The sequence below is a fragment of the Rhineura floridana genome, chromosome 4 (genome assembly GCF_030035675.1).
Source record: "Rhineura floridana isolate rRhiFlo1 chromosome 4, rRhiFlo1.hap2, whole genome shotgun sequence".
NCBI lineage: Eukaryota > Metazoa > Chordata > Lepidosauria > Squamata > Rhineuridae > Rhineura > Rhineura floridana.
The window spans coordinates 111,068,046-111,093,150 of NC_084483.1; the positions used below are offsets into that span (position 1 = coordinate 111,068,046).

At 42.4% G+C, this 25,105-nt stretch overlaps 1 protein-coding gene and 1 long non-coding RNA gene across 4 annotated transcripts in view; one reads left to right on the plus strand and one right to left on the minus strand.

Moving 5' to 3' along the window:
- The window catches only part of PHACTR2 (phosphatase and actin regulator 2), a 227,280-nt gene extending 211,915 nt beyond the window's left edge, over nt 1–15,365 (plus strand). For all 3 annotated transcript variants that reach the window (XM_061624027.1, XM_061624029.1, XM_061624028.1), the window contains 4 exons: nt 1,307–1,368; nt 4,813–4,950; nt 8,666–8,742; nt 10,988–15,365. In XM_061624027.1, the coding sequence (XP_061480011.1) occupies nt 1,307–1,368; nt 4,813–4,950; nt 8,666–8,742; nt 10,988–11,003 (293 nt within the window). In that variant the 3' untranslated portion in view covers nt 11,004–15,365. The remainder of the gene's footprint in view (nt 1–1,306; nt 1,369–4,812; nt 4,951–8,665; nt 8,743–10,987) is intronic.
- Nucleotides 15,366–18,010: 2,645 nt separating this feature from the next.
- LOC133383400 (uncharacterized) lies at nt 18,011–24,765 on the minus strand. The gene is made up of 3 exons (XR_009762277.1): nt 24,699–24,765; nt 24,407–24,565; nt 18,011–18,861 (listed from the first exon to the last, which is right to left on the minus strand). It is a non-coding gene; the product is annotated as an uncharacterized LOC133383400 (long non-coding RNA).
- Nucleotides 24,766–25,105: the final 340 nt, after the last annotated feature.

Sequence of the window (25,105 nt, forward strand, 5' to 3'; positions counted from 1 at the left end):
AAAAGAAACTTCCAAAGAAATGTCTGCCTGCCATAGTTAATTAAAAGAGCTGGCATAATGAATACTGGAGTTAGAGAGCAATTGCTTACAGATCATTTTTAGTGCTGGATTTCCACTATGAGGCTGTTCTATATGGCTACATTAGTTGTGACAGATCATTGGCTTCTAAGCTAGCTGATTCTGAGACGGATTGGGACACAATTTAAGCAACAGCAAATTTTGAACACTTGGCTAAAAGTTCCCATCTACTATATCCAGCTAGCAACTCCTAAGAGAGTGGTCCGTAATCCTTTCTGGCAACGGGGGGGGGGGAGGCACAGGTCAGGAAACTCCACTAAGCCTGCTCATGTTGTGTCCTAATTCTCCACCAGCTGCCAATAAAGAACAAGAGCGTACCTTATTCTTTCCGCTATTAAAATGGCTGAAGAAGAGGAGATCTGTTCTGCTATTTCTATACAGTGATATCTAGCACAGTTGCAAACCATCTAAACTGGATGTGACTGCATAGAAGTGATGGCACACCCTAATTCTCTCCCAGATTCTCTGTCTCTACTGAGATGAAGGCCTGCCTCTTGGTTCCCATACAGGCTGCCCTGCCCATAGATTGGGGTTGGGCAGCTGTGCAATGGCGGGATTTAAGCAGCATTATGGCTTAGGCTGATCATGCTTGCTTCATTCTTTTGCTGCCCCTTGCTTCATTACCTAGTTGCTGTTTAGGAAAGGTGGCAGAGGCAAACAACATTTCTGCACTCCAGGAGCATAAATAGATTTCCAGGCCAGATCTAATAAGCTCCTTCTTTCAGTTGTCTGAAGAGAATGATAGGAGACAATATAGCTCCTTTCTCACTCCACAACATGCTGTGTTTGGCCTGGAAGGTGGTAGTACGTATGCATTCATCAACCACGGGGAAGCATTCAGGTATATGTGTTTCCCTTTATCATGTGACCTCACCCAAGGCACAGGGCATAATGGGAGTCAGGAAAGCAAGTGAGTGAAAGGAGAAAAGGAAAGCCACTTTATCCAAGATTAACCATTGGACTTTTAGTTCAGCCATTGCTCCTTTGGGTTTCTGGCTCTCTGTACCTTGATAGATAATTGTGGGAGCTGGCCATTCTCTGTTCCTCATCTTGAATAGTGACTGTAAAGTGCTGAGAGGTGAAGAGGGGACAAAAGTTAGAATTACAAAAAGAGGGGACAAAAGTTAGAAATACCAAGCTTGGATGATTTTGTGGCCACAGAAGCCTAATCCTATAGTTAATATACTTCTAAATATTCCTGCCTTTTCCCTCTTTCATCTAAAAATAGAAAAGAATGAAGAAGAGGAACAAGAAGCGAAAAGAGAACTGAAGCGCAGTCTCAGCAGAAAGGTATACAAAATGTCTTGTATAGCATACATACCTGTGCAGTGCCAACTGGAGCTAGTTTTCTATACTTGGTTTTTTTTTCTGCTGCAAGTGTGGCTTTTTGCAGTATTGTCTGTTTCCGGACACAATTCAAAGTGCTGGTTATGACCTATAAAGCCCTATACGGCTTAGGTCCAGGCTATTTGTCAGACCGTATCTCCCTATATGAACCTGCCCGGGCCCTGAGATCTTCAGGAGAGACCCTTCTCACAATCCCAACACCTTCACAAGTGCAACTGGTGGGGACATGAGATAGGGCCTTTTCGGTGGCTGCCCCTAGGCTCTGGAACTCCCTCCCTAGGGAGGCAAGAATGGCCTCCTCTGTGCAGTCTTTCCGCTGACAGCTAAAGACTTTTTTCTTCCAGCAGGCCTTTCTAACTGAAGGTTTTAAGGGTAGTGACTGAAGCTGTATGTTATTGTTTTACTTGTATGCTCCTAAACTGGGTTGCAGTATTTTAAGAGTAATTTGTTTTAACATCTTAATAGTTTAATCCTGTTTTAATGCTGATTTTATATCTTTATATGTTTTATATTTTTATAGGTTCTTAATGATATGTACTTATTTTTATCTGGAAGCTGCCTTGAGTTCCAGTTTGGAAAAAGGGCGGGGTATAAATAAAGATGATGATGATGATGATAATAATAGTAATAATAATAATAATGGAGATCCATGAGAAGCATGGGATTATGAATGAGTTTAATCTGTGGTTTGCTTCCTTGTCCACCACATATCAGGCAATGCTAAAATAATCAGGTTTGCTAGGAGCCTATTGGCTATTTATCAGGACATGCTCCACATGACTGTCTGCTATGGTCTGTTTACAAAATATTACACTCACAGTGAAAGTACGGTCATGTGACAACACTCTCTTCAGAATTTTGTTCATATAATTTGCATCAGAAGTGGGCATTTTATCAGGAAATATACTCAATCTAACTCTTTACTATAAATTTGTGATTAGCCAACTGATGCTTTCCCTCACACCAGCTATAGATCTGCAGTGAAGCATGTTCTTCAGGTTAAAGAGCAGACTTTGCCCACCTTACAGTGAGCAATTGCCCTGGATATTCACAATTAAAGAAGTTCATCAGGTCATATGTATCTGGCAGCATACCACATAGAACAGTCCAAGCCATTTTGAAATGTGAAGAGTATAAAAATAAACTTAGTTTGGACCAGGGAATGGCTAAATAAAAAATGCCCTCCTGGTGTACATGTAAACTTTTTCTTGCATAAATATGAAGCACCTCATTGGATCAAGGACTTTTACCTGCTTGAAGGGTGCTGGGATAGACTTGCCAATATCCAAATTGCTCTCTTCTCTGAGTGCCTGCCTGAAATTTGGAAGTGTTCAGATGGTTTTCCTTTTACAAGCCGGTGGTCATAACAAAAAGTAAAATTGAGTTCATATTAAGAGTAGAAATGAGCCATTACTGAGTACAGGACTAGCCAAAACAAGAGACATGAAGCCAACACTGCTCAATTTCTCTCTTCCCAGTAACTTCTGTTTTAACACGTGATATAGGGGTTTAGAATCATAGAAGAGTTAGAAAGGACCTATAAGGCCTTCAAGTGCAACCCTCTACTAAGTGCAGGAATCCAATTTAAAGCATAATTGACAGGTGGCTGTCCAGCTGCCTCTTGAATGCCTCATGTTGGAGAGCCCACGACTGCCCTAGGTAATTGGTTCCATTGTCGTACTGCTCTAACAGTAAGGACATTTTTCCTGATGTTCAGCCAAAATCTGGCTTCCTGAGACCATTATTCTGTGTCCTGCACTCTGGGATGATCAAGAAGAGATCCTGGCTCTCTTCTGTGTGACAACATTTCAAGTATTTGAAGAGTGCTATCATATCTCCCCTCAGTCTTCTCATCTCAAAGATGAGGATGCCCAGTTCTTTCAGTCTGTCCTCATAGGGCTTTGTTTCCAATCTCCTGATAATCCTTGTTGCCCTCCTCTGAACCTGTTCCAGTTTGTCTGCATCCTTCTTGAAGTGTGGTGACCAGAACTAGACATGGTACACAAGATGAGGCCTAACCAGTGTTGACTAGAGGGGAACAAGTACTCCACGCGATTTGAAAACTATACTTCTTTAATGCAGCCTAAAATAGCATTTGCCTTTTTTGCAGCCACATAGCACTGTTGGCTCATATTCAGCTTGTGATCAACAACAATCCCAAGATCCTTCTCGCATATAATATTCCTTAGCTAAGTATCCCCATGTTATAACTGTGCACTTGGTTTCTTTTTCCTGGGTGTAGAACTTTGCACTTATCTGTGTTAAATTTCATTCTGTTGTTTTCAGCCCATTGCTCCAGCCTATCAAGATTATTTTGCAGTTTGTTTCTGTCTTCCAGGGTATTAGCTGTCCCTCCCAATTTGGTATCTGCAGATTTGATAAACATTCCCTGCACCTCCTCATCCAAGTCATTAATAAAAATGTTGAAAAGCACTGGGCCCAGGACTAGGCCCTGCAGTACCCTGCCCATTACTTCCCCCCAGTTTGGGAAGGAACCATTGATAAAGATCAGGCTGTGAAGTTCCTTGCTTCCAGCAGCTGGTGATATGCACTGAGGAAACTCAAAGTGATTGAGTCACTTCACATGTTGCATTGAACTAAACATTGTTGGGAGAAAGAAGAGACACGTAGCAGCAGCAGCCCCATGGTTCTTTAGTATCTAAAGCTGCAATCCTAATCCCACTTACCTAGGAGTAAGCCCAACTGAACTCAGTGGGACTGACTTCTAAGTAAACAGGGTTAGGATTGAACTGTAATTCCAGCCTGGGTGCTTTTGAAAGTGCCGCTTGTTCATTTCCTCAGTAGGATGCAACACCTCTTTAAGGCACAATCCTGATCTATTGTAGGTTGAAGAATATTCTGTCAATTTAGTTTTAATTTCAAACAAAGGTACCTGTAAAAAACAAATATGTATACAAGTCATACATTTAACTTCCCTCTTACTATGGTGTTATAACTCTGATCTAGATTCTTTTACAGTTCAGACAAAAGACACGTGTTAGTATTCTGTTTTATTTCAAAACGTCTGTTCATTCTAGTTATCGTACATTTTGTGCAAAAAGATTTATAATACCCCTTAACAGATTTTTCCCCGTAATTGTTACTTGAAGTATTGATCTTGTTCAACCTCAAATGAGGTTTATGGCTTTAGGTTCTTTGAGTACAAATGTAATATGTTATTTACTACACAGTGAACCATGTGTCTCTGTAATAAACATACCCATATTGTTCTAAATCTGGGCTACCAAGGTTCTTTGAGGCCTGTCACTATTTTTATAAACTAATAATAAATTGGGTCCTGCTTGTTTGCCATGTGTATGTTATCTCTTACAAAGTTAGTCCTTGCTCAGATTTCCTTTAGTTTATGCAAGTTAACTTCTTTTACAGCTCAGTCTGAGACCAACAGTGGCTGAACTACAGGCAAGAAGAATCCTGTGTTTTAATGAGTATGTGGAAGTAACAGATTCTCCAGATTATGATCGTCGTGCTGACAAGCCCTGGGCAAGGTTAACACCTGCAGACAAGGTAAGAGGCAAATATGGATTAGAAATGCCTCTTTTTTTCTGCATCTCAGGAATTTTCTCTGCTCATATATAAAAACGGGGATATTCCCCACCCCTTCTTTAAACCATAGTTTAAAATAAATGGTGGTTTACAGTGAGTGTGCACTTCGCTTCCCCTCCATTACTTCTATCAGTATGCCAGGAAAGAAATTTGTGCCTTACTGCTTGTGGTTTGTTTGGAAAAAACAAACCTCGAGTGAAGGTTCACATATAGCACACAGCCATCTTCTGTTTTGTCTTCTCTACAGTGCAATGAAAGAAGGAGTAGAGGAGCAAAATGCATGCTTATGTTTTATTTTAAATTACAGTTTATGGTGAAATGCATTGAGGAATTATTTAGCAATATGCATCACGTCATCTCAGTCGAACTGGTGAACTGTTCTGTATCAGGGTTAGGCAGGAGAGGTGTGAGTGAGTGCTACCAAGACTCCTGTTTATAATGTTGTGGCGTCTGTCTGTCCACTTCAGCCCCTGCCCAAATATGCAGGTGGGTTTGGAGCAAGCGATGAAAGCCAGCATTCAGGATCCCATAGGGACTGTGATATCTCCTTGCTTTCCCCTCTGCCTATCCTGGCCTCCTTTGTGGGGAAGGGAAGACTGAATCCTATTAAACCACCCAATAAGATGGAGATTCTCCCCCCTCTTTTTATTTTTTACTAAAGGGAGAAAGGTGGGAGATTTTGGCATAAGCTAGGTTGTTTTCAAGTCTAGTTCATATCTCTCTGCTGCTTAGGTTGGAACTAGATGTGATGGTGGATACACAGCTGCTGCTCAAAGTGATAGCTCAGCATCTCCTCCACTTCCCCCTGCCCCTTGCAATGTTCAGGCATGTAAACCTCATGGTGTAACATCACCATATTGCAAATTTCCCTACCCTTGCTCTACTTCTTTCTCTTACAGTTGTAAGTGGGGAGGGGAGTGTACAATGCGATGCTGTCACATTTAGTTTTGCATTACTCACTGATGGGTGGTGGGGGTTTTTTTAGGTGCTTACACCTAAGCCCTTCATCTTTAATCAGCATGTTGCACCCACCTGACACTGCCTCAAACCTCTACATATTGGGTGGAATGTAAGAAACGTACAGTTCTGTACATGTAATGCCTGTATGTTGGTCAGTGTTCCCAATTGCATGTGACTGTATGGAGGGGAATGTGAGAGGAGTATTCTAATTCTGGCCAAATATGCTAAAACAGAAGTCTCTCTTCTGGTACTTAACACTCAATTTGCTATTGCTGAAACCTTACGCTCCAATATCACCACGAGAATCGAGCAAGATAATCCTGTGCTGAAAGGAGACTGTGGTTAGAGAGATTGTTGTGGTGACACAGCATAATAATAGTGTCACACTATAATTCTGTCCTGCACTGAAAGATTTGCACGTCTAATTAGAGATGCCTTTTATAAAGGGTTACTGAGATATATTAATGGTGTTTTCAAAAACCAAAATGAAAGCATAGAATAAGAGCAGCTATGACCTTCATGGGATAATGGGGACTAAAATAGGTGATTATTATAAATGTATTTGTGGTAATAGCTGTGCGTAGATAGCCAGCCTTTTTAGAAAATTGCTACAGAATAAATGAAGAGGTAGCAAATTGATTAGTCTTTCTTTGTAAATGTCAGTGCTCATTACTCATGTAAAGTGCTCTGAATAGCTACTGTGCTTTTTCATATCTGCCGTCTGAAAACAAAGGCCTGGAATGTCCAAACATTTCTCCTAATGTTATATAAAACTGAAATAGAAGCTAATTTCTAGACAAAAAGCATTATTCATCTTACATGCCTAATAGCTTATCCCCAGTCAGGAAAGGCAGGAATCCTGCAGTTTTTGCAATTGCTGTGTGTAAAGTATTAGTCATCCACCAGTCTAGGACTGCATGCTGCAATAATTTATTTTGTGGATGCCTATTAAACAGGCAGCTGGTTGGAGTGACAAGTTCCCTTTCTGTCTCTGGCCCCCAATTTCCCCCTCTGCTGCATTCTTTGTAACTAGTCCCATTTTCAGTTCTCTCATTTTCTATTGGAATTATTTTATAATGAACAATAAAGACTGCTTTAAATAAAGAAAATGGGAAGAAAAATTAGTTCTCTATTCTAGGGAAGAGATGGCAGATGGTCAGTTAAGGCAACATAGGAAGGCCTTATATGTCACTTCTGTGTCTTGTGAAACATGTCCTTCTCTTAGGGTGTAGGTGTACTGAGGTTGTGGGAGTAGATCAGTGGTACCCATGTTTTTATACATGTAGACAAGTATCCTGAGCTGTTTGTGTTTATAAAAGGACTGACACAAGAGCAAGATCAGCAAGCACTACCATGTAAGTGCAACACATGAAACAGCCCTGAATAACAACTATTCAGCAATAAGTATGTCAGGGATTCCAGGGTCCCGGCTTCATTTTGTATAAACACAGCCTTCTTTAATTTAACACTGTTGCCAGTTCACTCAGAATGCTCTCAAAATTATCTAATAGTTTGTGTAGTGGGCTGTAGGCATGAGATGGACACCAACATTGAGAGACAGGATAAATCTTAACTATGTTTGTAAATTTATTAAAGGGATACTATTCACATAAGGGAATACTCTTACTTATATTGGAGTCTTAAAGGAGCTTACCAACAGTTTTTGAAGTCTCCAGAGACACAGTTGCAGCCACCGACCTCTAAGTGGCGCTCCCCACAGGCCAATTTCCCTAAACCTCCACCCCTGCCAATTACTCCCACAATCTGGTTCAGCTATAGGGGCCAATCTGCCTCTGTACCCTAAAGCTCCTCTGGTTGTTCTCCTGCCTGCTTGAATAATTAAACCGGCTTTAAAAACACACTTGTGTCACCTTCCTCTGGTTAGATCTTTACAAAGGACAGCCACTCAGTGACTGGCTCCCTTGTCACCGGTCCCTTGGTCACTGTCTCCCTTGTCCTGATCTTCCCTAGGCAAGTATTACCAGCACCCTGGATATTAAGATTCAGGTCTCAATTTTTCCCTTGGCTATTCTGTAGCCTGATTCCTCACACTGCCCTCATGAACCAACTCCTACTTCTTCAATTCCCATCTCCCAATTGACTTCCCTAACAACTAACACCCCCCACACACTTGGAACCTCCAGCCAATCAGAGTCTGCTGTCATCCAGACCAATCAGAATGAATTCACCCGATCTAGGCCACATCTAAAAAAATCACAAAGCCGGTGTGTGTCTCTCCTCTCTCAGAACCAAACAGCCATTGTTCCGCATCTTGTAACCACGTAACAATAAAAGGCCTCATGAAAGTCACAGAGGTCATAGAAAATATTGTTTGTTCTAAACACAAACCATAATAGACATATATACAGAATTTCTCCAAAGGGTCCATTGAATTAAAATTCAAAGTGAGTTTGGGGGCCTCTTCCTGGATTAGGTAGTAGATTTTTCCTGCCATAGTTCATGGCAGGTGGGTCTCTCTCTTTTTAGTTACACTTGAAACAACTTCACATGGTAAAATATTCATATTGACTAAATATATTGACTGAGATAATAAGATAACAGAAGTTTAAATGAATGAGGTGTTACATAAAAATGGGCTATACCATCAGTCACAAAATGTACATTGTTCCCTTTAGAATGGCAGCATTGTTGCATAAACATTTTTTTATTGTTCCCATTTAAGATCAGTCCAATCTCATATTTTGTTTTTAATTAGGCAGCAATAAGGAAAGAATTAAATGAATTTAAAAGCACAGAAATGGAAGTACATGAAGACAGTCGTCAGTTTACAAGGTGAGGAGATCATTTTGTTGCTGTTGTTATTCCTTCGGCATATGAACAGTTTCGCACATTGCTGTAACTTTCAATGTTGGCCGATGCTGGTATACTACAAGCTCATTTTGTTCTTCCAGCGCAGTATCCTCAGTCGGTTTCTGACATTGCCATGATGCAGCCAGCATTATACTTCTTCCTGAGTATTACTTTGCAGATGATTCCTAACAGCAATGAGTCACTTGAATAATCTTACATTCAACTCAGTGTGTGCTAAATGTCCCAAATAATTATATAGAATGCACTAAAGGCAAAAGAGGATTCTAAATACCTTACAAAAGGTGCCTCTAAGGAACTACTTTAAATGTAGGGATTACAAAACCACACTTCATCTGTGTTTGTGAGAGTGGCTTCAGACATGATCAGAGCGCCAGGTTTTTGCACTCCTGTTCCCCCTGACATTTCCTTTCCATCCAGCCAATCCAGAGGTGGAAAATATCTATTTCAAATATATTAGAGACAGGAAATGCAAGGCACATGCTTTCTTTTCTCTCGCTCCCAAGCAATTGTCAATTCCCTAATTTAAAGTAACAAGCAACGTGGGAAGATAACCTGCTGTTAAACTAAAACGCATTACCAAACCATTCTGAATGTAATTAAATAAAGGGTTAAGAATATAAGAAGAGCCTGCTGGATCAGGCCAGTGGCCCAGCTAGTCCAGCATCCTGTTCTCACAGTGGCCAATCAGATGCTTGTGGGAAACTCGCGAGCAGGACCCGAGTGCAAGAGCGCTTTCCTCTCCTGTCCTGCAGCTTCCAGCAACTGGTTTTCAATAGCATACTGCCTCTGACTATGGTGGCAGAGCACAACCATCTTGGCTAGTAGCCATCAAGATCTCTCTTTTTTTTAAAGAGGTCAAAATTAGTCACAAGGTTTAAGCCTTCTGTCTGTCTTTAAACCTTTCGCAAACATCCGTTCAACTTTCATCCTCAGATTTCATAATCTCTGTAGTTATTGGAATGCTGTTCCAGACCCATCAGCACACAGAGAACCAAGGAGCAAACAAATGTTTGTATTGTCGGTCATTGAAGACACCGAGCTCTCTCTGTCTGTTCCTTCTGAATCAGGAGAGGCAGTTGAAGTGTTAGACTGGTGCTCGAAGGTGGTGATGGGCTGGATGTGGGCCAATAAACTGAGGAGGAATCCTGAAAAGACAGAGGTGTTATGTGTCATAAGTTCTCACATCTGGGAGGTGGGGAGATGGCTTGTTCTGAATTGGGTTGCACTCCCCTGGGAGGAACAGGTCCAGATTTTGGGGGAGGGGGTGCCTAGATTCAACATTCACAGGAATTCAAGTGGCCTCGGTGACTAGGAGTGCCATTTTCCACCTCTGGCTGGTTCACCAGCTACAGTGCCTTTTGAACAGAAAATGACTTGGCCACTGTGCTCCATGCTCTAATAACTTCCAGTTTGGATTACGGCAATGTGCTCTATGTGGGGCTATCCTTGAAGATGACTCAGAAACTTCAATCAATGCAAAATGTAGCGGCTAGATTAATGGCTGGGGTTCCATTTAGAACTCACATAACCCATTTTAAATTAGCTGCATTGGCTGCCAGTTAATTTCCTGGACCAATTCAAGGTGCTCACATTAGTATTTAAAGCTCTAAACTACTTAGGTCTCAGATTTCTGAGAGACTCCCTCCTTCCCTACCTCTTGGTGTTGAGATCATCAAAGAGGGCCCTCTTGGTAGTTCCGCCAACCTCAGAAGCTGGCCTGGGAGAGGGCTTTCTCTGAAGCAGCCCCTATGTTGTGGAATTCCCTCCTTCAGTGAATGCTGAAGACACACCTCTTTACCCTAGCCTTTGACACCTAACATGTATATTTTTAATACCTACCCTATTTTTGTGATGTTTGTGACTTCTTATTTTTTATTATTTTTATGGTTTTTATTGGTTTTACTATTTTATAGCTTTAGACTATTGCAACTCTCTCAGGATGAAGAGTGAGTAACAAATGAAAGTAATAATAATAACACTTTTAAAACATTATAATAGGTATTTTATGTGTGTGTGTCTCTCAATTCAGATCGAAAGGCTTAAAATACAGATTCCAACCATATATGAAAAAAAGTTTAAAAGGGGACGTTATATGAGAGTTTTAATATTCAGAAGTAGAATGTTTTAGCTTTTTAATTTATTCTGACCCTTCCTGAATCTTCAGGAAGAGACATTTTAAAATAAATACTTTTTTTTCCTATTGCAGGTTTCACCGTCCATAATTGTTTGAAAATATCCTGTAGTCCAGACAAACACTTTCTTCCTGGGTAAAGCGCAACATCTCAATAGAACATTGCAACTGAAATGTCTGCAGCAGCTTAACCTGAAGTCATTAACAGTGTGGCCCTCACATTTAACGAAAGTGATGACTAAGAGAGATCCTGGGAGAAATGTGGGTCTGGAAATGGTATCGAGACCATCTTATTCAGAGTAAAATATACTTTTTTCTCACTAGCATTTGGCCAGACAAGACAAACTGAAGATAATTGTTGCCAGAAAGTAGTAAGAATCCACTCTCATGTAGGGTAGGAACAGAGAGAGCAGGATCCCTGTCAACAGCCAATAGAAGAATGCTAGGGCAAAATTATTAGCACTCGTCATGGAAGTCATCTAATACTATACTGGGATATTGGATAACATCTTAAAAGTACAGATCTAGGAATGTGAACGATTCTGTGTGTGCTGTCAGAATCCTCAGCTTTTTGGAGCAAAGTGCAGAGATATCAAGCCCTGTTTTCATGAACAGTGTAGTGCCAGTGAATTTGCCAGTAATTAGTCCTAGCACAATTCATAGGGATTTTTACAAATTATGACTGTCGCACTATTAAAAGGTGCATTGAGGCTACAATTTTGAGCAGTGCTGGACTTGCAAGTTGTAGAGATGTCATTAGAACGTTTGAGCATACAACTATGTGCAAGACTGCAGCACAGGTGTATGTTTTATGTGTTTTTTTAAGGAAAATCATGGGTCCTCCATATTCATGTACCAATTTGAGAAATATGTTTAGGAAAGACATACAAGTGCAATGAAAAGATGCAGACTGAAATGCTTTTTTAAAAAAGTGATGTTTAAGACATGAAGTGATGACATCTAACCTTGCTTAGGCAGGTAGTATTGACAATCACATTCGGAAGCCAAATACAGAAATGAAAGTAAACAAAAAAGCAGTTTATTGAGTGGTTTTGGACTGTGACTAGAAATATGTCTTTTTTTGTGTAGCTTGAGCTACATTTAATGGATCCTGGGTTCAGAGTACACAATATAAAATCTAAAAGCTGTATATCACCTACCAAGACTTGCCCTCTGACCTTCACACCCCTGTGCTACTGACATGTGCCAGCACCCCAGCGGCTGGCCATTCCAGGACAGATGGGTGAGGCAGAGCAAGAGAAGTTTCTCCACAGAAAGATCATTGGCTGGCCACATAAAATATATGGGCATTACATTGCCTACATGTTTGGGACTATGTGCAGAGAATACTATAATAGGAATATTGCTTCCCTATTTGACCACTTTGTCTGCAAATGGGGGGGGATCCCATACTACATAACAGAGCCTTGTTTCTTTCCTCCTAGCAAGTATGCACAGGCATCACATCAGGACAGTCTGGGGAATGAGACTGCCTGTGCACATTTCCTATAGCTTTGTCCAGCCTATTTGCTCCACTTCATCAAGTGGAGGGGAAAGGATTAGACCGTGATACAGACAGTGAATACAGATCTGAGGTCCAGCTTTTGGGCTTCCCATGTGCATCTGGTTGGCTGCTGTGAGAACAGGATCCTGGACTAGATGGGCCATTAGCCTGATCCAGCAGGTTTTTCTTACATTCTTATCTCCTGTTCCCTGAAAGAGTCTGGTGCACTGTGTGCCCGTGTACCAAAAAGGGGAAACCAGAGCTCTGTTATGCCCTTCAGGGATCCCTCAGCATGTTGGGCTCTGTGCTTACAAAATCCTCATAAAAGGCCTTGTGAAACCTGTGAAAAGGCCTGGAGCCCTACAACCTGTATTTGTTGTGTGTTAATAATGCAATGCAAATTGTCTACTTTTATACTATCTTGTAATTGTATTTGTGAATACATGTTTAGTTAAGAATATGGTGGTGAGAGAAGCAACAGTGTGTTATTACGTTGGCCCTAATTATGTTGGCTTATTATAAGCCTATGACATTGTTTACACTAAAAATTGTCTTATATTAGCACTTATTTATCCTTTAATGTACACAGTGAAACGTTTGGGCCTGAAATACACAAGGGCATATATTGCAGTATTACAATATATATATGTGCTATTTATCCTTTTTAATGTATGTACAGACTACAATTTATTTTTGTCAATGTGCCCTGTTTAGTTCTTAATTATAAAATATATGTATTTTTTTTCAGGCAATAAATGGTCTCTGTCATTTAATTTTTTTTAAACTCAAAACTTGTCTTTTATTCTTCTGGGTTATCTTTAGTTACAGAGTTAACATTGTCTGACTGTACAGGCCTATGTATGTGTACTTGGAGGTAAGCCCCACTGAGTTCAATGGGATGACAGGTAAGTATCCTACTGGGAGGAAGGGCGGAATATAAATCTAAAATAAATAAATAAAATAAAGTATATATAGGATTGCAGCCTGAAACCTTTTAAAAGTGGGCACACAACGTAGTTGCTAATATTGTATTGTGTTCCTTACTAATACATTTGCATTGTGCCGTGGGCTGTATTTTTGCTTTTCTGAGATGAAAAATAACAATATTTCCCAATCCTACATGTATAGAAGCTGATTCAGATGCACATGGTTTTAGTTTCTAACTGTTGGGTTAGGAGCACAGGGATATTACTCACAAGCTATTAATAATCTGATGAAACACCGGAATACCTCTTGTAGTAAATAAAAATGGCCAGTATTGTTCTGTCTCTTCGTTGCAATCTTAGTTGGTTTCAGAAATAAAATGAAACTGTTCTGTCATGCTGCTGTACATACCACAATGAATAGCAAAACCAAAACCAAAATCTATATAAATTCAGTGCTCTTGTGTTTGTGAATAAGTCCCAGAAAATGTTTTTTTTATAATTTATATTGTAGATTATAACATGCTTAGAATACAAAAGCAAGAAGACTAATTATGCTGCAAAACTTTGCATTATTGGAGTAAGGTAGGGAAACCATTGTGTGGAGTTGCACAGTTCAGATTTTGGACAGGCATGCTGTCTTGTGTGCATCTGTTGCAGCAAAGTGTTCGTTCTGATTTGCCAAAGCACTTAGGGAAATAATGCATGCAACTGGTCCTTGAAGTGCTTTCTTCTGCAACTCAGCAAAGGAAAATGAAATGCAAGGCAATTTGAATCCTCTAAAAAAACAAAAAGCTACTCCTAAGGTAAATCAGAAGCAGCAGCCATTCCAACCATGTGGAAATACCAAATGCAAGCTGCTTGGCTAGAATGAATCGTGATAAGTGCTTTTGGGATGGCTAACCTTTTTTGGTCTGAGGAATACATTCACCCTTTGCCCAACCCTCCAGGGGCCACATGCCAATGTTAAATGGAGCTACAACATACTGTCACATGCACACTCAAAGGCTGGCACACATCCTTCAGCTGATCTGTACAGATTAACTGGATCTGGGATTATCAGTCCCTCTCTGCTCATCAAATGATTAATCAGATGATAAGGGATGCAAATTGCCCTCTGCCCAATCGCAGTGCTGGGCTTACTTCATTATTATTTGTCCTTGCTGCCAAAATTGGTGGGGTTTGGGGGGGTGTGGCAGATTAGGCTCCTGAAGTGGGGGTTAGCCATCCCTGCTTTGTTGAAAGACAATAAAGAATTGGCAATTGTTTTAGGAAACTTGATCACATTTCAAATCAGCTTTCATGCTTGGCAATGTGATATGATATGTATGGTGGTTTTGAGACTAGGGCTCTTTAGCAGAGTTGAGGCAATGTTTCTCTGCAAGCACCTATAAGTGGAACTAGAACATGGTTCCATTCAGTACTTTGTAGAGCTATATCACCTAGCAATGCCTATCCCCACACCCAAGAGCCTTCTATAATGTTTACTGAGTAAATTAAAGATCCTCTGTACTTCTAATGAAAACCTTCCTCCTGGCAGCTTCTGCCCCTAATAGTTTCTTGTGCAGTGCAGCCACTGTATTGCCCCTTACTTGCACTTACCAATTTTTGTGAGTGCTTTAATTAGGGTAGTCTTCAATGCAAGTCCTACTTGGAGTAGACCTATTGAAGTTAACAGATATTAAGACCTGCACTAGCAGCTGGAACGTCCAGGAGGCTGGGGAAGAGGACTTACTATCATCACCCCAGCATTTTCCTTTTTGTTGCCTTTGGTCTCCTCTGGAGGAGAGGAGGGAACCTAATCTGGTGAGAGGACCCCTCCCCTCTGAACTGTATTTAAGGCAGGCTGCTGAGGTTCCTTGGAGTGCAGTGAGACAAGAACCTGGAGCTTTATTGTCTCTTACCTTTGTACTTACATATTTAAATCTAGATTATTTCTCTTGTAATAATGATTTTATTTATATTTGCTAAATTGTTGGCTTTTCTATTTGAATTTATTATGTTTTGTAAACTGACTTCTCTCCCCTACCCCAATGATTTGTATTTTGATCTTCTGAATGCTTGTAAGTTGCTTTGGGCACAGCTTGCTGTGGAAAAGCAGCATATAAATAAACTCAATAAATCAATAGACATGACTAACTTTGGATCATTAATTTCAATGTGTCTACTCCGTATAGGCCTTAACTGAATACAACCCTTAGGTTCCACAAGAAAAGTATTTTGGGAGAGCTAGTAAATCACACTCAGGAAGTGACCAATTAAGGGACATCTTATTGGTTGCATTAAAACAAAAAGCAATTTGCAAAAAATGGCAATGGACTGCCTTCAAGTCGATCCTGACTTATGGTCACCCTATGAATAGGGTTTGCATGGTAAGCGGTATTCAGAGGGAGTTTACCATTGCCTCCCTCTGTTACAAACAAAACGCCCCAGTCCCTTTTAGGGGTTCTGGTGGCTTGAGTTCGCTCCCAATACTCACCCCAATAGAGTTCAGAAACGACGAAACAAGATGGAGGAAGAGTATATTTATTACTAACACGTGCACATGGAGAAACAGCCAAGCTAGTTCTGACGAAGCTGAACACAGCCTTCTTATTAACTTTAATATGTTAATTACATCAGCATCATCAAGCATCATTCTAATGCATGCCCCTTACAAGAAATCATGTGCTTTACAAGAAATCAGTACGTGCAGTTTCTATCTGTCTTAATGTTGCTTCCCTATAACATTCCATTGCCCTTTTATGGTGTTGTTTTTCACTTGTTTTGCACTTCAGCACAATTGTTTTCCACATTCTTATCAGAGCACTGTCTATGTGGCCAGCATCATTTTTATCTCAAAGGAGGCACAGTATTCATTTACTTTAAGCAAACAAGGCCACAATAAGCAAAATGCATTTTTAACTCAAACAAATAAAGTCCAGTGTCACAATTCCCCCCTTAGAAGCTTTTTGATATTTAATATCATATAGCTTCTTCATTCTGAATAACTTGTTGATACATAATTTTGCCATACATTTGCATACTACTTTTAGCTGCTGTATTATCTGCTATACTGCGAATACCATTCATAATTATGGGCAATAAGCAAGGCAAAAGCATACATCCCAATAAAATCAAAACAACCAATACAATCATTGTCTTCATTCCTCCAAACCAGTTGAACCAACTGCCCCAATTTCCAAGATCTATTCCTTTCCAGGTTTGCACTGGAGCATGAGCAAGTACCTTAATTTTGTTGGCAATATCTTTTACTACTTCGCCATTGTCATCAATTTTCAAACAACATTCTGTCAGATTTAGGAGTCTGCAGGCCCCTCCTTCTTTTGCTAACAAATAATCCAAGGCCAGCCTGTTTTGGAGTATTCCCTCTCTCATTTGAGTTGACTGATCAGCAAGCAATATTAAAGCTTTAGCTGTTTGATTGGTTATTATCTCCAATACCGCCTGAAGTCTAATGAGGCGATTCAAAATATATATCGGGCCACGGTATCCCGCTGTGCCATCATGTGCCCATGAGGCAGGATCATAAGTTGCGATGATACGTTCTGGAGGCCAAGTTAAGGAGGTATCAATTGCCCGTTTCCTCCTCACAGACTGTTCTTCATCAAATACTGGAATTAAAGGATTCAAATTTCCACCTTTTATGCTATATTGGGGTTGTATAATCCCAAGATAACATGTACCTGTCCAATTGACTGGTAAAACTGAGTAGGCCATAGATCCACAAATCCAATAATGGCCTTTTAGTGCTGGAAGTGCCTCTTTGTTAAACGTGGACTCAGTAATTTGGTATGGGATGTAATATGATTCATTTCCAAGAGGACTTAAACTAGCCCCTCCCCGAGTTATCGTACATCTCCATAATCCTGTTTCATTTTTCCATTTGCAGCCACATCCAGATTCTGTATGGTTAGTAATTGCCCAATAATTTTGGAATCCTTTCACTATTGTCCCGTTCAGATGATGCCAGGCCCATTCTTTCCTATTGAGAGACTGATTTTTACTGCTTTGAAACCAGGCACATAACTGTCCCTCCTGAGTTAAATTACTCCAATGGGTACGACACGAATATGTGTCATTTGTCCCATTCTTTTCCATCCGAATACATGGTGCCCAGGTACCATTCCTTAATGCCACATGTGTTCCATTACTCCACAGGGCACAAGGAGTGATGGTCTCTCCGGGTCCTGGATAATGTCGAGTAGCATATTGGAGAGTCCAATTACACCTACTATTTCCAAGCCAATGCACTGTCTTGGTAGAGTTCTGTGAAACACAATACTGGCCAGTAGGAACCCAATTTAGATACCACCAGTGACTCGTTCCCCAAGCTCCTGTTCCATTATGTACCTCACTAAGGTTACTTAATAACCACTTGGGGTTGAGAGGTATTGCCATCCATGGCCACTGTGGAAACCCTCTTGGATTACCACAGACCCAACAATTGCTAAGGTTAAATCCTTCTGCTACTTCCTGGGCAAGTTTAACAAACACATTTTCCCTTTTCTCCTGGAATGAGCGCCTTTGACAACTGCATACTCTCATTTCTTGCGCGGGAAAAGAGGCTGAGAAGTAGACATATACCAAAGGCAGAGAAATAAAACACAAGATAATACCAAAAATAGGCTTAAAGCCAAAGGAGTTGATACTTGCAAAGATTTTTCCCATTTTGTCATAAATTTTGAGGGATAGGAGAGTCTCCCATCCACTGGGTTCTAATTAGAATGTAGCCTCCGGTAGACCAGTTGACATCGGACCACCGGGTGTAAGACGGTATTTCCCCTCCCCCGATAACTTCCCCTGTGGGGTCGAAGCTGAACCACCACTACTGAGATTGTTGGTCCAATATCCCCAGGGACCGGAGCAATTATTGTCTGCAGGGGACAGGGAGGTACCGATCCTCCCATATATTATTTTACACTATTCACTGGGCACCAGCGTTCCACCCATCCACTTCTTCTTAGTTCCACAGTAGGCCAATCTCTCATATAAGTGGGAGCTCGGAAGTAGAGATTAGTCCTTATTACTATTTTCTCTTTAACCTGCCTTTTTAACCCCGTCTGGTGGTATGTTACTGTAACAAAAATACTTGGTCGAATGGGGTCAAGGGCCACAGGAGTAGCTCTTAACGTGACTACTTGTGGTGAGCCTCCCATTAACTATCAGTCTTTGTTTCTTTGGTGAGTTTCAATTTCAGGCACAAACCCAGAACAGTTTGCGATAGCCACTTTTCTTCAGGTGTCTGATCCTTCACCCCTCCAGGTGGGGAGTCCTTGGCTACTCCCTGCTCAGGTTCCTGGATAGTTACAGGCTTGGCTCTTTTTATACGGCTAGCATGGATCCATCGCTTGTGGCCTACGAGCTTTACTGCCGATTCGGTAATTAAGATGATCTGCTCCGGCGGTCCCCACGTGGGCTGCAAGGGCTCTTGCTTCCACTTCCGAACTCGTACCCAATCACCAGGTTGGTATTGATGGATCTCCACATCCGGGGGTAACCTCTGAAACTCACGATTGTGCCTGTGAATAGAGGACAAAACACCCTGCAAGGCAGTAACGTACTCCAACAACTGTCTGTTCCCTAATTCCCCATTAATCTCTGTCTGGGGCCCAGGCTCAATGGGAGGTCTGCCAAACAGTGACTCAAAAGGAGTCAATTTTGTTTTTCCCCTTGGAGTGTTTCTCATAATGGTCAAAGCCAATGGCAGTGCTGTCACCCAATTCAACTTGGTTTCTTGGCACAATTTGGTCAACAAAGTCTTAACCGTCCGATTGGCGCGTTCAACTTGACCGGATGATTGTGGTCTCCAAGGAGTATGAAGGTTCCATTTGAACCCCAAGGCCGCACTTACAGCACAAATTATCTTACTCACAAAGTGCGGACCTTGGTCTGACTCAAATGTCTCTGGCATGGAGTATCGTGGAAAGATTTCCTTCAACAGTATCTTTGCTACTATAATTGCTGTCGCCGTTCGCGTGGGGAAGGCCTCTATCCATCCTGTCAACTGATCTATTATGACGAGTAAATACTTGTACCTCGCACATCTCGGTAATTCTGCAAAGTCTATCTGTAGTCTCTGGAAAGGATAGTAGGCCCATGGTCTTCCTCCCATGGCCGGTGGTGGCTTTGGAGCAGGGTTAGTTGCTGCACAGATAGTACATCCATATACCGCTCGCTTTGTTTCTTCATATTATCCTGGTGCAACTACTTGTCTGATCAAAAGATCCCCTAAAGCGTTGCCTCCAAGATGAGTCTGTCTATGAGTCTCCTTTACAAGGGCTCGAAGCACTGCCCTTGGGACAAAAATTAGTCCTGTAGGTAACTGCCACCAACCATTAGTCAATTTCTGAACCCCATACTGTACTGCGGCATCTTCCTCTTTCTTAGAATATTGAGGAGTCAACTCCTTCCATGGAATCATAATATTCATTAAATTCCTCTCCAATGGTCGTCCACTCAGCGCTGCTTCCTTTGCTGCCTCATCTGCTTGGTGATTTCCCTTTCGCCGAACTGGATCCATTTCTCTTCCATGGGCCTTCTTTGGTAGTTGAACACATTCCAAAAATTCCATTATCATTTGTTGATGCTCAATTCTGTGTCCATCACTTTTAATAAAACCTCTTTCCTTCCACAGCATAGCGAAAGCATGTGCAGTTTGGAATACATACTTGGAATCAGTGTATATATTCCCCTCTTGCTGGTCCAGTTCTCGCAGGGCATCTATGGCTGCAGCCAATTCCGCCATCTGGGCTGAATAGGTAGCTGGCAACTTAACACTCTTTATAGCCTTCAGGTCCTCACACACGGCGTAACCTGCATACCGCTGTCCATCTATCACCTTCGAGCTTCCATCCACATACAAATGTCGCCCTGCTATTGGCTGATCGTTCATGTCTACTCGGGGTTTCAATGAACATTCCAATGTCTGGATGCAATCATGCACCAACTCTCCTGGTTGAGGCAATAATGTCGCTGGATTCAAAGTATTACAAGCTCTTAGGCGTAAGTCTTGCCGCCCCAGCAGCTGTTGCTCATACTGGGTAAGCCGGCTCGGACTGAGAACCTTAGCTGCTTTCTCTCCCAGGATCCTTTTCAAATCATGCGGTCCCAATATTTCCACAGGGGCTCCCATCATGATTTTCTCTGCTTTCTTCAGAAGGATTCCTGTGGCTGCCACAATTCGTAGGCAAGCTGGCCATCCTCTTGCCACAGGATCCAATTGGGAGGAATAATAACCTACAGGTAGGTAATCAGGACCCCACTGTTGTGTCAAGACTCCACTAGCAATTCCCTTGTTTTCTGAAACATATAATCTGTATGGTTTAAGTCCATCTGGCAGGGCCAACGCTGGTGCCTTTTGTAAAGCTCGTTTAATATCTCCAAACGCTTGATGACATTCTTTAGTCCATTTCCAATCAGTTTCCTTCTTCAACAACTCATACAAGGGAGTAGCATAACTACTATAATTTGGTATCCATTGCCGACAGAAGCCGGCCAGACCCAAGAATGACCGCAGCTCCCTAACATTTGTTGGTGATGGTAGGCCACAGATTGCCGTCCGCCTTTCAGTTGACAACATGCGTCCTTCTCGTGACAGTTGGTATCCAAGGTATGTCACTTTCTCCTGGTTCCATTGTACCTTATCTTTGGACACTCGATATCCACAGGCATGCAAATGGTTCAGAAGGCTCACGGCGTCTTGTTCATTACTCTTTTCATCTGGGCTACAGATCAAAAGATCATCCAAGTAGACCAATAACGCCGACGTTGGTTGTTGTTGATACCAAGGTCCCAGATTTTTCTGCAATGCCTTGGTAAATTCAGATGGGGAGCTGATGAACCCTTGAGGCAACACGGACCAGGTCAGCTGACACTGTCGAAGGTCGACCAGATCCTCCCATTGGAATGCAAAAAGATCTCTACTATCTTCATGAAGGGGTATTGAAAAGAATGCATCTTTTAGATCTATGACTGTGAACGGAATCGTCTTGCCAGGAACGTGGGCCAACAAAGTATGCGGATTTGGTACCACTGGAACATCTTCCAGAACTTTTCATTAAAAATTCTTAAGTCTTGCACCAACCTATACTGTCCTGGGCGGCCTTCCTTGGGAACTCCAAATATGGGGGTATTGTGTGGACTAGTAGTTTGATGTAACCATTGGTATTGAATGAAAGTCTGTCACTAATTCCTTTAAGCTTAGGCATACTTCTGGCTTCAAAGGGAATTGGCGTACTGGAGTCGGGCCTGCCCCAGGCTTCAATCTGACCTTCACTGGTTCAGCATTGACCGCACGAGCAGGATTATTCTTTCTGGCCCAAACATCAGGGTGAATTCCTTCCGGAGGTTCCCACTGTTGTTTCTCTTTAACTTCCGGCTCCCCCCTTAAGATCATTTGGAAAGCGCATTCTTGCCGCTTTGGTATCACCACTTCCAAGGTGTTTCCTCTAAAAGTAATTTGGGCCTGGAGCTTTGCTAGAAGATCCCTTCCAAATATTGCAATGGGGCAACCATCCGAAACCAAAAACTGATGTGTGAAATATTGTTGTTTATCTTCTCTTCCTGGAAGGTGTACCTGTATGGGTTGGGACAAAGGGATTCGACGGCGCTGTCCTTCTATTCCCATTACATCTTTAGTTTCTTTGCTGAGGGTCAAGGGTAGACGGGACATTGCTCGTGGGATCATAGAGAAGGCCGCTCCTGTATCCACTAGTCCTTGGACTGCCGAATTATTCAGGGTAAGGGACACATATGGTTCTTCCCACGAGCCACCCTCATATCCCGTCCACCTTCATTCTGATTCCTCCTGCTGCCCTCTGGCGGCTGCAATCCGAACATAGGGTGGGTTTGGATCAGAAGTTGAGACTATCCTGGATTCCCTATAGTCCCGAGAGCTAGGAACCTCTCTATAATCGTGGCGTCCATCTTGACGGGGCCTAGGAACCCTCTCATTTCTACAATCCTTTGCCCAATGGCCTTTCTTCAGGCACTTGGCACACTGATCCTTTTCCAATCTCCTTCTTGGCTCTCTTTCTCTGTCTTTTTGATTTACACCAACCACTGCCGCAATCATGTCGCATTGCTTTTCAATCATACTATATTGCTTCTTCATCAACTTTCCCTCTTCCTTCTTACTTGCTTCATCCCTATTTACGTAGACCTTGAACGCAATGTCTATTATTTGTCCAAGTCCCATACCCATCACTCCTTCCACCTTCTGTAATTTCTTTCGAATGTCTGTAGAACTTTGGCCAATAAACAAAGAAATTAGAAGCCTTTGGTTTTCAGCAGCCTCGGGATTAAGGGTAGTAAATCTCCGCATAGCTGTAGTGAGGCGGTTAAGGAAAGCAGAGGGAGTTTCCTCTTTTTCCTGATGGATTTCATATAATTTTGCCACATTCATTGGTTTAGGGATGGCATGCCTAAGTCCATATAAAATCAGCCGTTTATACGTGGTGATTTCAGGGGCCGCTGCTCCTGGGGTTTGGATCCACCTATGAGGTTCTACTGTTGGTAAAACACGTGCTGGGGCCAAACCGGGCGCGTTGCCACCTTGTCTCTGCTCTTCTAATGCGAGAGCATTAGCTTGGGAAAGTACCAATGACTTCTCCTCCGGACTGAGGAGGGTATTCATTAATGTCTGTATATCTGCCCAAGTGGGGTGATGGCTGGCAAAAATAGTCTCCCACAATTGGCAGTGCTTATCTTGGTCTTCTCTCAAACCTGGCATCTGATTTTTCCAATTAAACAGATCAGATGTAGTAAAAGGCACATGCACATAAGCAATCTGTCCATGTCCATCAAGCATTTGTCGCATCGGTCCCATAAAGGTACCGCCAGCCAAAACATCTTCTGATTCGGGGTTGCCTCTATCTGCGCCTTTTAAAGTGGAGGTTAACTGTATGCCACTTCGCAGGGTTATTCCCTCATTCTCTTTCCTAACTTCCTCAATTATGCGAAGGCGTGGTTGTATTGTTTGAGGCGAGGCTCCTAAATCCTGGCTTTGTAGTACAGAATGGGTATAACGGTCTAAAATATCATATTCTTGTCTTAGCCGCCCTAAAGATTGACTTAAATCCTGGAACGTTACTGCAGTTCCAGACGGAGTTCCAAAACTAGTAGACTGAGTTTGCGGGGCAGTCGACTGTTGATATGTTGGGGGCTGGGTTTGAGGTGGCGGAGTCTGGGCTGGTGGCAGAGTCTGAACTGGTGGTGGTTGAACCGCCTGTGGTGGCACTGGTAGTGCTGGTGCTGGTAGGGGAATCGCCGGAGCCTGAGGCGGCGGTAAAGGAATCACGGGTGGGGCCGTAGGTGAAACTAAACATTCCTCTTCTTCTGCCTGGAGGACTGGGGGCTTAGTTTTCAATTTCTTTCCCTCATTAATTTTACATTGAGCCAGCGCCATTGCCAGCGCACATTCTTGTGGGGGGTCTAGGCAGATGGCTCTCCAGCCCCGTGCATACCACCATGAGGTTGCCTCATCTGGTAGCAACTCGTAGAGGGTGGCTTCCAACTGTCTAGCCTTAGTGAGATTGAATGTCCCACCCGGTGGCCAATCAATGCCCAACTCCACCCACTCTTCATCACAAAACATTGACAATTGTTCTTCGTTTGGGACCGGCCCTCCGGAAGAAATAACATTTGTTTTAAATCTAAGAAAATTTTGCAAAACACATTCAAGGGGGGTCATTTTCCAATCGCCCTTTTTCTTTTGACTCTTTGTGGACTTCCTCGCAACCTTCTTCCCCTCTGCGCCCTCCTGTTTCGATGCACCCTTCCCCATCCTTCCCGTGTCCAGTCCCCTCTGCCCTCTGCAGATGACGTACGACACTCGGGTAGCCTACCTGCCTTCTACCAGGGGAGATGTCTGAGACGAAACGATGGACAGATGACGTACAACACTTGCTTCCCTGTTTTCGTGGCCCAGCCTCTCGCGAGGTATGGGAAACGCACTACTGCAGGTCCGCACTCACTTCAGGGTAGTCCACCTGGGGATACGCCCTGTCTCATATACACACTTTCACACACCACTCTCTTCACACTTAAGCCCACTGGGCTCCTTACCACTGTTGACCAGAGACGTTGGAACGTTCAATCCCCCGCTCCACTCCAACCTTGTTTCGATTTTAAAAGGGAGTCATTGTGGCGCCACCTCAGCGCCTCGGATCGCTCTCACAGGCTCAGGCGGGCTCAATGCGGCCCGGAGCGCTCTTTCCCAACCTCCTGTGGACCATGCCCGAGACACACAGAGGAGCGTGAAAAATGAGTCCCGGCGGAAGTCGCCAATTTGTTACAAACAAAACGCCCCAGTCCCTTTTAGGGGTTCTGGTGGCTTGAGTTCACTCCCAATACTCACCCCAATAGAGTTCAGAAACAACGAAACAAGATGGAGGAAGAGCATATTTATTACTAACACGTGCACGTGGAGAAACAGCCAAGCTAGTTCTGATGAAGCTGAACACAGTCAGCCTTCTTATTAACTTTAATATGTTAATTACATCAGCATCATCAAGCATCATTCTAATACATGCCCCTTACAAGAAATCATGTGCTTTACAAGAAATCAGTACGTGCAGTTTCTATCTTTCTTAATGTTGCTTCCCTATAACATTCCATTGCCCTTTTATGGTGTTGTTTTTCACTTGTTTTTCACTTCAACACAATTGTTTTCCACATTCTTATCAGAGCACTGTCTATGTGGCCAGCATCATTTTTATCTCAAAGGAGGCACAGTATTCATTTACTTTAAGCAAACAAGGCCAC